Raw genomic sequence first — 18598 nt, 5'->3', positions numbered from 1 at the left:
GGGGTACACCCTGGACAAGTCGCCACCTCATCGCAGGGCCAACACAGATAGACAGACAACATTCACACTCACATTCACACACTAGGGCCAATTTAGTGTTGCCAATCAACCTATCCCCAGGCCTTGCATGCTAATATAAGTATGGTAACCGGGGATTGATTGATTGATTGATGGAAACTTTTAGTAGTAGATTGCACAGTACAGTACATATTCCGTACAATTGATCACTAAATGGTAACACCTGAATAAGTTTTTCAACTTGTTTAAGTCGGGGTCCACGTTAATTAATTCATGGTAAACAGAAACAGATAGCATGCCTCTAAGATGGCACCAGGTAAGGAAATCCATGACTATCAGGTTTAAAAAAAGTACAGAATGAAAGAAACTGCTATTCTAAATTTGTCCACTAGATGTCGCAATAACAATTCTTTGTATATTTGTAGATGATGCTACATGTGTAAAAAAATAAAGTACACCACATTATCTTAGTGCATCAGTCGAGGAAAATGCTCAAACTACATAAATAACATCCTGTGATCTGATTTTGATATTCTTTTTAGTGTCAGGCTTGCCACTGACAGTTTGTTTGTGTTTTAGTTTTTCCTCTGTGTGTTTAGTGTTTCCTGTCCTTAGTTCCTGTCAGCACTCTTATTTTGGTTCAGCTTTCTGTTTGTCTCCCTCAGTGCTTTGTTTCCCCTCAGCTGCGGCTGATTGGCACCTGGCCACACCTGGTGTCAATCTGCCCGTTTCCTATTTGTACCTACTTTGTCTTCCAGTCAGTGCTGGATTATTGATTTGTCTTGTCGATGTCACTCTTGTCGTTGCTACCTGTCGTGTCGTATCATATCTTGTCAATGCAGCATTGCAGTAAGCTATGTTTGATAGTGGTTTATAGCTTATTGTCTTTTGTTCCCAGCTTCCAAGTTTGTTTTCATATTATAAGTATGACTTCTGTTTCCTGCTTGATTCTTGCTAGCTTTCATGCTAAGTTCCTTTTTGGGTTTTTTTTAGCTCCCATGCTAGCTCCCTTAGTTTGTTATCCACCTCGTGCGCGCTTTGTGTTAGTTTTGTTTGTTCTTGTTCTATTATTTAAATTAAATCCTGTTTTCCCGCAAGATGCCTCCCTCCTTCTCTGCATCTTGGGGTTCGTCAACAACAAACTTTGACATTTAGATCTTGATAGATTGAAAATTAACACCACTGAGGAACATTATCACACAATTTATTGAGAAAGTATAAATAACGACAATTCATTTTTAAACAAAGATCACAATCTAAAGTTTTATTTTGAAGTTATCGTACCGTGATTTTACCAGTCCGGCCTACATGGGAGTACATTTTTCTCCATGTGGCCCCCCATCTAAAATGAGTTTGACACCCCTGGTCTATAGCAAGGGTCGGAAACCTGCTATGTTTTCAATTTTTTTGACACATTTATGGTTAGCCTACCACAAGAAACCAAAGTCTCTCTTGTGGCACCGCCCCTTTTTCATGCCTTCCTTGCATTTATCCAATCACCAGTCAGGAAACATTCCGTGTCAATCAAAAATGATAGAACTGTACTTAAAAAAGCACTTTCTATTTAAAAAAAAAAAAAGGAATTCGAAGAGCGCAACAACAAGGAGGACTAGGTTGCCGACCCCTGCTCTATAGCAAACCTTTAGCACGTTCGTAATATTGTTGCATTGGTTCTGGAAAAGCTGGGTCAAATAGTGAACACATACAATCGCGATTAAAAGTTTATATACACTTGTAAAGAACATAATGTCATGGCTGTTTTGAGTTTCCAATACTTTCTACAACTCTTATTTTTTTTGTTATAGAGTGATTGGACGCAATATTGTGGAGGGGGCGTGGCCTGCGGGACTGCAGCGGAATGGGGTGTGCCAGGACCGGCCCTCAAAGTCAGCGACAGGTGCGTAGATGGCCCAGGTGGGCATTGTTATCCCAACCTCCGGGCTGGTGATTTTAGGTTGTCCTGAAGAATTTGGAGGTAATCCTCCTTTTTCATTGTCCCATTTTACTCTCTGTAAAGCACCAGTTCCATTGGCAGAAAAACAGGCCCAGAGCTTAATACTACCACCACCATGCTTGATGGTGGGAATGGTGTTCCTGGGATTAATGGCCTCACCTTTTCTCCTCCAAACATATTGCTGGGTATTCTGGCCAAACAGCTACATTTTTGTTTCATCTGACCACAGAACTTTCCTCCAGAAGGTCTTACCTTTGTCCATGTGATGTCAGACGAAACAAGAATTGAGCTGTTTGGCCACAATACCCAGCAATATGTTTGGAGGAGAAAAGGTGTGTTACGGCGGGGTTGCAGCTTACTGTGAGATTCGTTCCCCCGGGATGCAAGCGGACGACTCCAGACAGGACTTGCAGGTAGGAACATGATTTAATCTTCGTCCATCAAACATGTAGCAAAAAAACGGAAGAAAAGCAAAAGGTGTCGATCGCCCGGGAAGCTAAGACAATCACTTTGTGCAGGAATCATGAACTAGGACTCGAGAAATACCAACGTAACCTGTTGCGTACAGAAAACAAGGAAGCCAGACTGAGCGTGGCGAGCAAGGTGAATAAAAAGCTCTCTTATTAGTGGTAGACTGGAGGTGAGCGTGCTGAACACTAACCAGAGGCAGGTGAACCCAATTAATCCCCATAGAAACCAAAACAAACTCAGTGTCATGGCGGGGGGGAATTGAAGCTTGCTGCGGGGTTTGTTCTCCCGGGATGCAATCGGACTATTCCGGACCAAGCGTGAAGGTAGGAACATATTTAATTATTCTAGACTCAAGGATACAAACATGATTCAAAAACTAACACTTAGAACTATGGACAAGAAACAAAACTTGCTAAACTGTGGCATGAATAAACAAAACTTACTTGGCAGAGCATGAGTCTACGGCATGAACAGAGCAAATACAGAGTAATGTCGCCAGGACGACAAACTGGCAAAACAGACTAAAAAATTAGCCTGTGATTAAAGCAGGTGCGCGATCCGAACACATGGGGCAGGTGAAACTAATGAATCGTCATGGAAACTAAAACAAAGAAAGGTGCACAAAAACAGGATTTCATGGAGTCCAAAAGTACCAGAAGTTACAAAACACGATCTAGACCACAGATCATAAACACTCAGAGGTGCACAAAACAGGAACTAAGGGAGTCCAAAAATAACAGAAAATGATAAAACATGATCCAGGCCACGGATCATGACAAGGTGAGGCCTTTAATCTCAGGAACACCAATTCCTACCGTCAAGCATGGTAGTGGTAGTATTATGCTCTGGGCCTGTTCTGCTACCAGTGGCATTGGTGCTTTACAGACACTAAATGGGAGGATTACCTCCAAATTCTTCAGGACAACCGAAAATCATCAGCCCGGAGGTTGGGTCTTGGGCGCAGTTGGGTGTTCCAACAGGACAGTGACCCCAAACACATGTCAAAAGTGGTAAAGGAATGGCTAAATCAGGCTAGAATGAAGGTTTTAGATTGGCCTTCCCAAAGTCCTGACTTAAACGTGTAGACAATGCTGAAGAAACATGTCCATGTGCAGAATACCAACTCATTTAGCTGAACTGCACCAATGTTGTCAAGAGGATTGGGATTAGGATTAGGTCTCTGCTTTTTGCAGATGATGTGGTCCTGATGGCTTCATCTGGCCAGGATCTTCAGCTCTTACTGGATCAGTTCGCAAGCGAGTGTGAAGTGACTAGGATGAGAATCAGCACCTCCGAGTCCGATTTGATGGTTCTCGCCCGGAAAAGAGTGGAGTGTCATCTCCGGGTTGGGGAGGAGAACCTGCCCCAAGTGGAGAAGTTCAAGTATCTCGGAGTCTTATTGACGAATGGGGGAAGAGTGGATTGTGAGATCGACAGGCGGGATCGATGCGGCGTCTTCAGTAATGCGGACGCTGTATCGATCCGTTGTTGTGAAGAAGGAGCTGAACCGGAAGGCAAAGCTCTCAATTTACAGGTCGATCTATGTTCCCATCCTCACTTATGGTCATGAGTTTTGGATTATGACCGAAAGGACAAGATCACGGGTACAAGCGGCCGAAATGAGCTTCCCCCGCCGGGTGGCGGGGCTCTCCCTTAGAGATAGGGTGAGAAGCTCTGTCATCTGGGGGGAGCTCAAAGTAAAGCCACTGCTCCTCCACATCGAGAGGAGCCAGAAGAGGTGGTTCGAGCATCTGGTTAGGATGCCACCCGAACGAGGTGTTTAGGGCACGTCCGAACGGTAGGAGGCCACGGGGAAGACCCAGGACACGCTGGGAAGTCTATGTCTCCCGGCTGGCCTGGGAACACCTCAAGATCGCCCGGGAAGAGCTGGACGAAGTGGCTGGGCAGAGAGAAGTCTGGGCTTCCCTACTTAGTCTGCTGCCCCCGCGACCCGACCTCGGACAAGCAGAAGAAGATGAATGGATGGATAAAGTGGTCAAAAATTCAACCAGAAGCTTGTGGATGGCTACCAAAAGCGCCTTATTGCAGTGAAACTTGCCAAGGGACATGTAAGCAAATATTAACATTGCTGTATAGAGCAAGAGATTTGGTCACATTTTCAGTAGATCCATAATACATTAATAAAAGAACCAAACTTCATGAATGTTTTTTTGTGACCAACCATGTTTTCCAATCACTCTATCACAAAAAAAAATGTAGAAATGATTGGAAACTCAAGACAGCTATGACATTATGTACCACGACTGTACATGGGGAAGGACCACAAAACCGTTGACTTTGCCAATTTAACACCATGGCAAAACAGGTTGGCACAAGCACAAGCAGACAGAGGGACAAAGTGTTTCATGTGCTGGGAGGGAAAAAAAAAAAAAAAAGGTTCACCAAGTGCACAGATGAGAGAAAAAAAAATGGACAGGGACAAGAAAAAGGGAAAGAAGGACTACCCTGCTGTCTTACCTGTACATGTCTTTATGGATACCATTGATTAAGAGGGGCATTTTGGGGGGGAGTGTGTTTCTATGTCTACATGTGCCCCTGGGTGTATGAGCGGAGACCATGCACATAAAGACAAAAAAAAAAGTACACAACTGCAGTGAGACAAGATAGCAGACAAAAATACATCACTTTCATCAAAATTGGAGTTTTTTTTAAGAACTACACATTATTGTGTCTCTGCTTTTAGAACAGTTGAAGGACATGACTTCTTAATGTTGGCGTAAATAGAGGACCATTCCACCCAATTGGTGACATTTGCGAGTATTATTTTCTGTTTTTGTTTTTTTTAATGGTGAATACTTGCATCTCTAGTAAATGAGCAGTGTCATCGTTCTGTGGGTTTATCAAAGTGTTGTCAATCTCGATTTTATCCATCCATCCATCTTCTTTCGCTTATCCGAGGTCGGGTCGCGGGGGCAGCAGCCTAAGCAGGGAATCCCAGACTTCCCTCTCGTCCCCTGGCGTTCTCAGGCCAGCCGGGAAACCTAGTCTTTTCAATGGGTCCTGGGTCTTCTCCTGTAGCCTCCTACCGGTCGGACGTGCCCTAAACACCGCCGTGTGATCCTGACCAGATGCCCGCACCAACCCACCTGGCTCCTCTCAATGTGGACGGTTTTATGATCATTTTAATCGAAAATGTACAAAAATAAATAACTAAATACAAACAGTGGAAAGTTGTATTTTTAATAATTTCCTAGTCTCCTTCAAAGTGTTAAAAAAATGCTTTGAAAAAGTTGGATTTAACGATATGAACGTTTCGTATTATTACAATTATCATGGTGGACATTATTGTCACCTAATGTTGAATGTGCTCAAAAAGTGCTACTAAAGGTAACCCACGTTTCATTTTAAAAAAACAAAAACAAAAAACAATAAATAGACACACAATAGACTTTACTTGAAAGAAGTTACATTCTATATTATTATTTTTTATTCACGTTTGTCTTGTTTCATTTTCAGTCGTAAAGGTTTGAGAGTATAGATGTCAGATAATGGCTTTTTTGCCGATATGCGATATTGTCCAACTCTTAATTACCGATTCCGATATCAATGCTTTGGGCCGACAGCTAACCCGTCCAAAGGCAAAACCCAGTAACTCAATGTTGGTCAAAACTGAGCTGATAATAATTTTGGAGTTACTAGGTGATATGCTTTACATTAGTGTATGCGATATTGTAATTTGTTCTGTAAGTAAGCTGTTACGCGCATGGCAGGACCTAGCAACTACCACATAACCGCGTAGATACAACAGAAAAACTTAGTACCTCAAGGGTATCTCTAGAAGTGAGTTACTAGGTTCTGCTTTTGGACGGGAGAGCACAGAAGGCCCTGTCTCCCCTGGTTTAAAGTCTGGTCTTGGGCACCACGAGCTGGAGTTGGCTCTCGGACCTCAGAGCGCACGTAGGAGTGTAAATTTGGATGAGGTCCGAGATATACTGAGGTGTCAGTCCATGTCAAACATGAAGGTTTTAAAATCAATTTTAATATGAACAGGGAGCCAGTGCAAACTCTGAAGAATTGGGGTTATATGCTGGTGTTTCCTGGCCCCTGTTAAATATCCTGCTTCCGCGGTCTGGACTAACTGCAACCGGGAGAGAGCTTTTTGGCTAATGCCAGCATAAAGTGACTTGCAGTAGTCCAGGCGACTTGAAATAAAAGCATGCAAGACTTGTTCAAAAAGGTTAAAGCATAAAAACGGTTTTACTTTATTTTTGCTAAAAGACGAAGATGACTTGTTTGTCAAGTTTTAAAAAAGCGGTCTATAGTGACGTCAAGGCTGGTGACTTTGGGACGCACTTTATTTTCCATTGGTCCCAAGTCAGTGAGGGCCGGACCAAAAAAACTTAAAATTTCCGTTTTTCCCTCATTCATTATTAAAAAATTCTGGCCTAACCAAGCCTTGACGTGGCATAGACAGTTGAGAAAGGGTGTCAGGGGGCCTTGGCCTTTTGCAATCGGCATATAAATTTGTCAGTCAAAAAATTTAAGTTGCCTGAGATGGGCTATTAAGGCATTTTAATAGTTGCATGTGTGTATTGTCAGTGTTAGAGTTGAAAAACTAATTGTTTTTTGAGACCTTTATAACAAGCAAATGGCACTGATTTAGTGGAATGGCCCTATAGTATTTAGGTTTTGTGGTCATGCTGTTGCAGACACTCACAATACGTTATTTTTGGATCAAGAATACCAACAGTGAGCGTGGTAAATAGTGTTAGAATATATACAGAGGATGGAAATGATAAGAAAATGTTGTGTAAATTCAAATAATAATACCAAGATGGTGATTTTGTTGTCTTTCTTTTTTGTTTTTGTTTTTTACCTGTTTGTTTGTAGGCACTCTGCACTGCCGCCTCGGATTGACCTGTGCATCTCCAGGACCTCACTGTCATTGCCGTGACGATGGGTGAACGGATGAAAAAAACACAACAGAAGAGGATGGCAACTCAGAAGGGCATGTGGTTTTTATGAATGGGGGAAAAAACCATGAAAATAAATAATTCTGAGATATCACATAAAGGTCAAGATTCATTAAACAATACACAGACTGACACGGTTAGTAGTGTTAGTAAAATGTTAGTTTGCAATATCATATAATACAGTGTACAAAATATATATTTTAGGTATTAGCATTTATAAGAAACATTTTTGTTTTCTAAACAAAACACATTGGTAGTCACATCTACATGGTGCTTGTCTATTTTTCCATAGTTTATCAATAATTGACTCGTACAATGTAAGTCCCCAGGTTGCCATACTCCCTAAAACAGGTTACCTGTCTTCGGAGTACTCGAAATCCGAATCACCAGACCGCTGGTGCTCCAAATGCGAGTCATGGTAGTGGGATGGGGATTGGGAGTGGTGCCGATTCTGGTGGATCTCATCCAGGCTCCTGATGTGAATAAAAACTGAATTATTGTCAAGTATAAGCAAACAAAGAATGAAAATGTAAGGATCTTGCAGTTTAAGTGGATACAATTGTTACATCTCAGGCTCCTTCAGCCTCTCATTCAACTCTGCGCGCCCTTGGACATGCCCACGGGTGTTCCCCACCTGGCAAGGCAATCTGAAATCAACACACCTGACCGCACTCTCTTCATAAGCCAGCTTGTCCTGCGTTCCGGTGCCAGAATGTAGCTACCTGTCTCAGTACTGTAAGCCTACACGTCTCTAGCTGCCAACCTGTGGGACTTCACTGGACAACACCCAATAGAAACACAAATCAGGAGGAGCAAATGGAACAAGATTGGTCGTACACTTTGTAGAGGCAATAGATCAGTTACAAAACATGCTCTAACATGGAACCCGCAAGGCAAGAGGAAGAGAGGAAGGTCTAAAGCCACCTGGAGAAAAACCACAGAGCAGGAGGTGATGGCCCAAGGGCTGTCATGGCAACAACTGGAGCGGAGGGCACAAGACCGAAGGGAATGGAGGAGTTTCATCAATGGCCTATGTTCCTTAGGGAATTTAAAGGCTTAAGTAAGTAATTAATAAAGTAATTGTTACGGCTCAGGCTCCTGCCGCCTCTCATTAAACTGTGCGCGCCTTTTGGACAAGGGCGTTCCCCACCTGGCACAGCAATCTGAAATCAGCACACCTGACTCCACTCCCTTCATAAGCCAGCGCGTCCTGCGTTCCAGTGCCAGTACGTAGCTACCTGTCTAAGTACATTAAGCCTACACGTCTCTCGCTCTCTCCCTATATGCTCATCGTCTTGTGTCCTGAGTCATCATCCCGCAGCATTCCCCCAGTTCCTGGTTTGGAGTTGTGCGTCTCGCCTCCCTGGACCCCCTCTGGACTCCCCGCTGATCTTCATGGATCTCGACCTCACCCCTGGACACGGACCTTTACGCCTCGCTCCTGCCCTTGACCTCTCGCTTTCCTACGAACCTCCTGCTTGCCTCGCCCTCACCCCTGGACTTCCGCATCTCGCTCAAGACGCATCTTCAACAACTCCCGGTAACCTTCTCCATTGTACTGTCACAAAAATAGTCTCGTTAGGTACTAATTTAACAGGTCCCATTTTAAAGGGGAACTGCACTTTTTCCAAATTTTATTTTGCCCATTGTTCACAATCATTATGGGAGACAAGAACACACGTCTTTTTTTTCCTGAATTTTAAAGATGATAAAAAATGCGACTAATGAGAGTCATCCCATTCAAAGCCCTCTAAAACAACTTTAAAACCCTCCATCAGCGTTTTATATACACACTGCAAATGTATATATAATGTAGTAACAGACACGTTCATAACAATATGTAATATATACAATATTTACCGTGTTTATTAAAGATATATATATATTTTTCTCACTGGCACTCATCGAGGGCGGACGCTCCCCTTTCCTCTCCCTTATCTCTCCTACTTGCTTCTTTGTCTTGTCTTAACTTTCTTGTTGCCTCTTTTTGCACTGCTCTCCAAATCAAAACATTGGAACTAATTAACTGGCCTCAACGAAATTGACAAGATCTTGGGTTTGGGGGAACCTGCTTGTCGTGACGGAGCGGTTGTTGCTGGACACATGACATACTCTTGGGGGAAGAAGGAGTGCCGCGTGACTGGCGACCCTTCCAGTCGAGGACGTGAAGATAAATAGACCTATTCGGCATTAGGACAACAGGAAATCTGCTGATTGGAGTAAGCGTTGCACTGGTTTGTCGACAAATTGGAAGTTGCTGGCAGTCTTCAAAGTACCCCCGTGCTGCCACAAATGATTGGAGGATGCGGGAAGAACTGTGGACACCTTGTGATTTGGATAACATTGGACTGTCTGACCCGCAGGATGAATTTGAGGACCAGTCATAGACAATTTAGAGTGAAAAACACATTTTATTTTCACTCGCATACAAAACATTCTAACTGGGTGTGAGGGGGGCCTGCAGGCCTGCCGCGGCCTTGAAGACAGCGACAGGTGAGTAGGTGGCCCAGGTGGGCATTTTATCTAATCACCTGTCGCCTTTATTAGCAGCAGCCGGACGGAGACACCTGGTTGGAGTTTAGATAGGGAGCCAGAGAGAGAGAGAGACACACAGACTCAGAAAAAGACATTTCGCTGACAAGCAAAAGCCTTGCACTATTTCATGAAAATAAAACAGTGTTGTACCCCTGATCAGGGCTCTCGTGGAACCCACTAAAGGGCACCCTCTACACTGGGATTATTTCCCTCGCCTCGAGACTCTCCCGAAGGACAGTGCGGCAAAGACACAACAAACTCCCTTTTTGTCTCTCATGGACACACCCCTGTTGTTGAATTTGGACTGACTATCGGCCGCACGACAACAAGGCCGCGGAAACAGAGACACACGGCAGGCTTACACGCACACATGCATCCACAAAAATATGCGCCACACACACATAACCCACCCCAAATCCAACGCCCTTGACGCGAATCCCTTAGAGGTGGGATGGATTAGCAGCACCTGAAGAGCCGCAGCCTGCCACCATGATCCCCCACTCCCTTGCCTCTGTTGCTAGATATCTCGAGATGTATGTTGTAGTATGTCTATGTGCTTTGCTATGGAGTAATCCAGACCTACCTACCTTTTTGTCATTTTAATCATTGACTTCTTGGAACAACTTGTGCCGCTACCGTTTGGTTATGATACGGGTAACAAAACGGAAATATAGTATTGATGTCAGTTTTTGAATACATTTCTAAATTGATTTAGAGGCAGAACCGAATTGCTCCCATTTGCTGCATTGGTAGCCGCCAAGAACGAGACGATTTTTTTCTCTTCTTGTCTTTCGTAATGATTGTGTATGATTTCCCAAAAAAGTGCAGTTCCCCCTTTAAACCTTCCAACATTTGTCAGAATATATAATCTGCTAAAAATGTGGAAGCAGTAGCCCTAGAAAGGATGATGCCAAAATTAGAGATGTCCGATAAAATCGGCCTGCCTGTTGACTAAGTATACCTTTCACACACACAAGTGAATGCAAAGCATAGTTGGTAAACAGCCATAGAGGGTGGCCGTATAAACAACTTTAACATTGTTACAAATATACGCCACACCGTGAACCCACACCAAACAAGAATGACAAACACATTTCGGGATAACATCCGCACCGTAACACAACATAAACACAACAGAACAAAATACCCAGAAGCCCTTGTAGCACTAACTCTTCCGGGACACTATAATATACACCCTCCGTTACCATCATCAGGCTGCAAATAGAAAAGAGGCATTCAATTTTTATCTGGTATGCCATTGATATTTTTTAATCATTATTATTTGAAACTCGATTTTGCATGTCACTATATAGTTATATAAGCCTTGCTTCTTTAAGATTCAATGCAAAACCTGTTTGGGTCCCCATTAAAAGGTTAATTTGTTCAAACTTGGTCCGCGGCTTTGTTCAGTTTTAAATTTTAGCCCACTATGTATTTGAGTTTGACACCCTTGCTCTAACCACTAAGTCACTGAACAAGTAACCTCCGAATTATTGCTTATTAGTAATCCTAACCCTAACCCTGATATGTTCTCCTAGTGTCCACATAACTTTAAATTAAGTCTTTCTTACTTATGTTCTCCACACTAAAGTGTTACCAAATATCTCATTTCACAACATACCGGCATGTGTTTGTGGTGTGTCTAGTATATGAAAAGGAATATTTTCTTCTAAAATTAGAAGAAAAATTTATAGTCCGGAAAATATGGAAGAATCCCAATGAGTTTTGCATAACCAGACTGATAACATCAGCATTTTTTTTGGTGTGTGTGGACATTTTGTATCTGGCAGCACGTGGCACAGGGGTTAGTGCGTGTGCCTCTCTCAATACAAAGGTCCTGAGTAGTCCTGGCTTCAATCCTGGGCTCGGGATCTTTCTGTGTGAAGTGTCCATGTTCCCTCCGGGTACTCCGGCTTCCTCCCACTTCCAAAGACATGCACCTGGGGATAGGTTGATTGGCAACACTAAATTGGCCCTAGTGTGTGAATGTAGTCTGTCTGTCTGTGTTGGCCCTGCGATGAGGTGGCGACTTATCCAGGGTCTACCCCGCCTTCCGCTTGAATGCAGCTGAGATAGGCACAAAAGCGACAAGCGGTAGGAAATGGATGGATGGATGGACGTTTTTTTATCTGCACTGCAACCATATTAAAGTCTACCCTGTTACCGATGCAATAATGTGGTTGTTACCCTCCAATATTAAGAAGATTAATTGATACTGGTATCTCAAGGAAGAGCGTGTGGATATGATACTGACCTCTGCATGGGCACATGTGCGGGTCTTGACCTCGCTCTGCACGAGTCCTCTCTGTGTGGCGATACGGAGCGAGAGCGGTACTGGGTGGCACGCTGCTGCTCGGGGACAGCCAACGTACTACCTCGCTCTCTTTCCCTGGAATTACGCTCTCCTCCTAGACACACACACACACACACACACACACACACACACACACACACACACACACACACACACACACAAGATCAGTTGCATAGCCGCTGCTGATACCAACACAGGAGTTGTGTGCATTGCACTTCTGAGCAGCCTCCCTATTTTTTTGCAGAACACGACATCTACTGTACGGAAGATGTTCTGCAGGCAAATGGCCGGCCAGCAAGCAAGGCTGAATCGCTGTTTCTGCAGTATTCTGTCAGACTTAAAACATTTAGCGTTGGCTTGAAGTCAAACTAAAGTTATATATAGGACTGTATTTATCTATACATATTTAAAAGAATAAATAAATACATGTTATATCCTATTTAAGATGATGGATGTTTATCATTAAAGGGAACATTGATGATGACAACTCAATCTGTAAAGTTGTGATCTTTTGTCAAGATTTGGGTAAATGGCAAATAGATGTTGATATATAGTCATTGTCAAAAGTTCACATACACTTGTAAAGAACATAATGTCATGGCTGTCTTGAGTTTCTAATAATTTGTACAATTCTTAATTTTTGTGAAAGAGTGATTGCAGCACATACTTGGTTAAAAAAACCATTCATGAAGTCTGGTTCTTTTACGAATTTACTGTATTATGGGTTTACTGAAAATGTGAGCAAATCTGCTGGGTCAAAAGTATACATACAGCAATGTTAATATTTGGCAAGTTTCACTGCAATAAGGTGCTTTTGGTAGCCATCCGGAAGCTTATGGTTGAATTTTTGACCACTCCTCTTGACAAAATTGGTGCAGTTCAGCTAAATGTGTTGGTTTTCAGACATGGACTTGTTTTTTCAACTTTGTCCACACATTTAAGTCAGGTGTGGAGGGGTAGCGTGGCCTGCGGGCCTGCCGCGGAACGGGCTGTGTCAGGACCGGCCTCGAAGACAGCGACAGGTGAGTAGATGGCCTAGGTGGGCCTTATTATCTAATCACCTGTCACTTTTATTAGCAGAGGAAACGAGTAGTTGGAGTTGGAGGTGCTGCTGAGCACACGCAGAAGGAAAAGACGTTGTGCTGAAAAGCAGAAAGACTTGCACTATTTATGAAAATGAAACAGTGTTATACCGGGAATTCCTGGCTCTCCTGGCAGTGTGTGGTGGTCTGAAGAATCCACTGGAGCACATGCTTATAGGTCACAAAAAAACATTCATTAAGTTTGGTTCTTTTATGAATTTATTATGGGTCTACTGAAAATGGGAGAAAATGTGTTGGGTCAAAAGTATACATACAGCAATGTTAATATTTGCTTACATGTCCGTTGGCAAGTTTCACTGCAATAAGGCGCTTTTGGTAGCCATCCACAAGCTTCTGGTTGAATTTTTGACCACTCCGCTGGACAAAATTGCTGCGGTTCAGCTCAATTTGTTGGTTTTCTGACATGGTGCTTTGTAGAGTGAATTGGACCATGAAAAAGGAGGATTACCTCTGAATTCTTCAGGACAACCTAAAATTGAGGTTGGGTCTTGGGCGCTGTTGCGTGTTCCAACAGGACAATGACCCCAAACACACGTCAAAAGTGGTAAAGGAATGGCTAAATCAGGCTAGAATTAAGCTTTTAGAATGGCCTTCCCAAAGTCCCGACCTAAACATGTGGACAATGTTGAAGAAACAAGTCCATGTCAGAAAACCAACACATTTAGCTGAACTGCACCAATTTTGTCAAGAGGAGTGGTCAAAAATTCAAGCTTGCGGCTGGCTACCAAAAGCGCCTTTTTGCAGTAAAACTAGCTAAATATTAACATTGCTGTATGTATACTTTTGACCCAGCAGAGTTGGTCAAATTTTCAGTAGACCCATAATAAATTCATTAAAAAAAAAAAACTTCATGAATGTTTATTGTGACCAACAAGTATGTGCTCCAATCACTCTCTCACAAAAAAAATAAGAGTTGTAGAAATGATTGGAATCTCAAGACAGCCATGACATTATGTTCTTTGCAAGTGACTTTTGAATAAGACTGTATATCATAATGTGAATGTACAGTTGCTTGGGCAGTTTTCAGTCTGTTTGTATATGGTCAAAAGTCAGGGTCTCCAAAAACCAAATATCAAAATGATCGATATACTAATGCACGTTTAAACATCAGGCGTAACTGGCTGACAGGCAATCGGGTCACAGCAGAAACAGTCAAACAACAAAGCCTTTGTATTGATTTCAAAATCGAGCCATCGCGGCCTATGAATGTTTTATTAGGGAAGCCATTTCTGTCATACAAACCCCGTTTCCATACGAGTTGGGAAATTGAGTTATATTTAAATATAAACGTAATACAATGATTTGCAAATCATTTTCAAACCATATTCAATTGAATGTACTACAGAGACAAGATATTTGATTACAAGATATTTGATGTTCAAATTGATAAACATTTTTTTTTGCAAATAATAATTAACTTTAGAAATTGCTGCCAGCAATACGTGCCAAAGTAGTTGGGAAAGGGCATGTTCACCACTGTGTTACATCACCTTTTCTTTTAACAACAGTCAATAAACAGTTGGGAACTGAGGAAACTAATTGTTGAAGCTTTGAAAGTGGAATTTTTTCCCATTCTTGTTTTATGTAGAGCTTCAGTCGTTCAACAGTCCGGGGTCTCCGCTGTCATATTTTACACTTCATAATGCGCCACACATTTGCGATGGGAGACAGGTCTGGACTGCAGGTGGGCCAGGAAAGTACCCGCATTCTTTTACTACGAAGGCACACTGTTGTAACACGTGCTGAATGTGGCTTGGCATTGTCTTGCTGAAATAAGCAGGGGCGTCCATGAAAAAGACGGCGGTTAGATGGCAGCATATGTTGTTCCAAAGCCTGTATGTACCTTTCAGCATTAATGGTGCCTTCACAGATGTGTAAGTTACCCATGCCTTGGGCACTAATACACCCCCATACCATCACAGATGCTGGCTTTTGAACTTTGCGTCAATAACAGTCTGGATGGTTCGCTTCTCCTTTGGTCCAGATGACACAATGTCAAATATTTGCAAAAAAATTTGAAATGTGGACTCGTCAGACCACAGAACACTTTTCCTCTTTGTATCAGTCCATTTTAGATTATCTCAGGCCCAGAGAAGCTGGCGGCGTTTCTGGATGTTGTTGATAAATGGCTCACGCTGTGCATAGTAGAGCTTTAACTTGCACTTACAGATGTAGCGACGAACTGTATTTAGTGACAGTGGTTTTCTGAAGTGTTCCTGAGCCCATGTGTGATATCCTTTAAAGATTGATGTCGGTTTTTGATACAGTGCCTTCTGAAAGATCGAAGGTCACGGTCATTCAATGTTGGTTTCCGGCCATGCAGCTTACGTGGAGTGATTTCTCCAGATTCTCTGAACTTTTTGATGATAATATGGACCGTAGATGTTGAAATCCCTAAATTTCTTGCAATTGCACTTTGAGAAACGTTGTTCTTAAACTGTTTGACTATTTGCTCACGCAGTTGTGGACAAAGGGGTCTACCTCGCTCCATCCTTTCTTGTGAAAGACTGAGCATTTTTTGGGAAGCTGTTTTTATACCCAATCATGGCACCCACCTGTTCCCAATTAGCCTGCACACCAGTGGGATGTTACAATTAAGTGTTTGATGAGCATTCCTCAACTTTATCAGTATTTGTTGCCACCTTTCCCAACCTCTTTGTCACGTGTTGCTGGCATCCAATTCTAAAGTTAATGATTTGAAAAAAAAAAAGTTAATCAGTTTGAACATCAAATATGTTGTCTTTGTAGCATATTCATCTGAATATGGGTTGAAAGTGATGTGCAAGTCATTGTATTCCGTTCATATTTACATCTAACACAATTTCCCAACTCATATGGAAACAGGGTTTGTATATGAGAAGCATGCAGAACAATGGCTGAGGTGGAATGGCATTGACCTATTAAAGCTACAGTCCCGCATGCAGTCAGTGTGTATCTACAGCCAGCAGAGGAGGAGAACAAAAAACTGTTGTGCGGCAAAACAAAGCCACACTTTGAGTCCAATTTGATTGAAAGCTTTTGGATTTCAGACGTTTAGGGGCAAGGAGACGTCCTCTCACCCAGTGCTGGATGCCCAAAGGCTCCTACAAGGCGATGTATCAACCATGCCCCCTACCCACCTTTAGTCACTATCATCAAACCATCATCAAACTCTGTATCAATGATGCGATGAGACCCTGCACTCACGCACACATACAAAAGAGGAGCAGATTGGAGGTTCTGTATCTCGTACACCAAGGGCCAAACATCAGCACTACGTACAAAAAGTTGAGACCACCTTGTAGACAAAGCATCATTTTAGTCATGTGTAAAAAAAAAAGAAAAGAACAATGGTACATACTCTGCAGTTTCTTGCTGGGGCTGTCTCCGTGGACATTTCTGCGTGGGAGGTACGGCGAAGGCTGTGGCAGAGGTATGGAGGACACGTCGTGGGTCTGGAGTTTATACCAGTGAGGGATGTCATCCAGCAAGGCGGTCTCCAGCTCTATCAGGATCTGGGAGAACACAGGGAACGGACGGGACGTCAAACCTGTTATTGCGTCCACGTCCTGGATGGCATTTTAAGTCCCGTCTTAAAACTCATTTGTATACTCTAGCTCAGTGGTTCTCAAATGGGGGTACGCGTACCCCTGGGGGTACTTGAAGGTATGCCAAGCGGTGCGTGAGATTTTTTTGAAAATATTGTGAAAAATAGCAACAATTCAAAAATCCTTTATAAATATAATAATACTTCAACAAAATATGAATGTGAGTTCATAAACTGTGAAAAGAAATGCAAGAACGCAAAATTCAGTGTTGACAGCTAGATTTTTTGTGGACATGTTCCATAAATATTGATGTTAAAGATTTTTTTTTTGAGAAGAAATGTTGAGAATTAAGTTCATGAATCCAGATGGATCTCTATTACAATCCCCAAAGAGGGCACTTTAAGTTGATGATTACTTCTACGTGTAGAAATCTTTATTTAGATTTGAATCACTTGTTTATTTTTCAACAAGTTTTAGCTATTTTTATATCTTTTTTTCCAGATTGTTCAAGAAAGACCACTACAAATGAGCAATATTTTGCATTGTTATACAAATTAATAAATCAGAAACTGATGACATAGTGCTGCATTTTACTTCTTTATCTCTGTTGTTCAAACAAAAATGCTTTACTCTGATTAGGGGGTACTTGAATTAAAAAAATGTTCACAGGGGGTACATCACTGAAAAATAGACCCCCCTTTTAAGCCAGTTGATCTGCCGTTTCTTTTCTGCTCTGCCCCCCTCTCCCTTGTGGAGGGGGGAGACACAGGTCCGGTGGCCATGGATGAAGTGCTGGCTGTCCAGAGTCGGGACCCGGGGTGGACCACTCGCCTGTGCATCGGTTGGGGACATGTTTGCGCTGCTGACCAGTCTCCGTTCGGGATGGTCTCCTGCTGGCCCCACTATGGACTGGACTCACGATTATGTTAGATCCACTATGGACTGGACTCTCACTATTATGTTCGATCCACTATGGACTGGACTCTCACTACTATGTTAGATCCACTATGGACTAGACTCTCACTATTATGTTAGATCAACTATGGACTGGACTCCCACTATTATGTTAGATCCACTATGGACTGGACTCTCACACGATTATGTTAGATCCACTATGGACTGGACTCTCACGATTACATTAGATCCACTATGGACTGAACTTTCACTACTATGTTAGATCCACTATGGACTGCACTCTCACACGATTATGTTAGATCCACTATGGACTGGACTCTCACTACTATGTTAGATCAACTATGGACTGGACTTTCACAATATTATGCTAGACCCACTCGACGTCCATTGCATCCGGTCTCCCCTAGAGAGGAGGGGGTGTCACCCACATCTGCGGTCCTCTCCAAGGTTTCTCAGAGTCATTTACATTGACATCCCAATGGGTTGTGAGTTTTTCCTTGCCCTTATGTGGGCTCTGTCATTATGGCTTGTGCAGCCCTTTGAGACACTTGTGATTTAGAGCTATATAAATAAACATTGATTGATAGATTGATGGTCACGGCGGACTGAACCTACCTCGCCCATGAACTCACTCTCCTCTTCCTGGACCCTGGGTTGGTCCCAAACGGTGATCTCCAACATGCGTTCCCGAAAGTCCCGTCGGTGGACGTGTGAATATATGAACGTCTGGTTCCACTTCGGCTCGGCGCTCTTTTTCACGGTTTTTGTACGGCGTTTACTTTTATCACTGGAACAGAGGAAGAATGTTATAATGTAGCATTCGAGTC

General features: G+C 42.8%; 1 protein-coding gene and 1 long non-coding RNA gene across 27 annotated transcripts in view; one reads left to right on the top strand and one right to left on the bottom strand.

Moving 5' to 3' along the window:
* The window catches only part of LOC133557235 (uncharacterized), a 90682-nt gene extending 83223 nt beyond the window's left edge, over window positions 1-7459 (top strand). For both annotated transcript variants that reach the window (XR_009807733.1, XR_009807735.1), the window contains exons 5-6: window positions 1824-1915; window positions 7295-7459. This is a non-coding gene — a long non-coding RNA (uncharacterized LOC133557235). The remainder of the gene's footprint in view (window positions 1-1823; window positions 1916-7294) is intronic.
* rims1b (regulating synaptic membrane exocytosis 1b) overlaps window positions 1-18598 on the bottom strand; it is a 225161-nt gene that overhangs the window by 67806 nt on the left and 138757 nt on the right. For 11 of the 25 annotated variants that reach the window (XM_061907362.1, XM_061907409.1, XM_061907397.1 and 8 more), the window contains 7 exons: window positions 18387-18558; window positions 16670-16823; window positions 16449-16505; window positions 12167-12320; window positions 7734-7850; window positions 7281-7343; window positions 4922-4999 (listed from right to left, as the gene is read on the bottom strand). In XM_061907362.1, the coding sequence (XP_061763346.1) occupies window positions 4922-4999; window positions 7281-7343; window positions 7734-7850; window positions 12167-12320; window positions 16449-16505; window positions 16670-16823; window positions 18387-18558 (795 nt within the window). The remainder of the gene's footprint in view (window positions 1-4921; window positions 5000-7280; window positions 7344-7733; window positions 7851-12166; window positions 12321-16448; window positions 16506-16669; window positions 16824-18386; window positions 18559-18598) is intronic. The other 14 variants (XM_061907390.1, XM_061907449.1, XM_061907514.1 and 11 more) reach the window with 5 other exon arrangements.

Source organism: Nerophis ophidion, linkage group LG01 (assembly GCF_033978795.1).
Source record: "Nerophis ophidion isolate RoL-2023_Sa linkage group LG01, RoL_Noph_v1.0, whole genome shotgun sequence".
In the NCBI taxonomy this organism is placed as follows: Eukaryota; Metazoa; Chordata; class Actinopteri; order Syngnathiformes; family Syngnathidae; genus Nerophis; species Nerophis ophidion.
The sequence above is the reverse complement of the archived record's forward strand: the minus strand, read 5'-3'. Positions and strand labels throughout refer to the sequence as shown.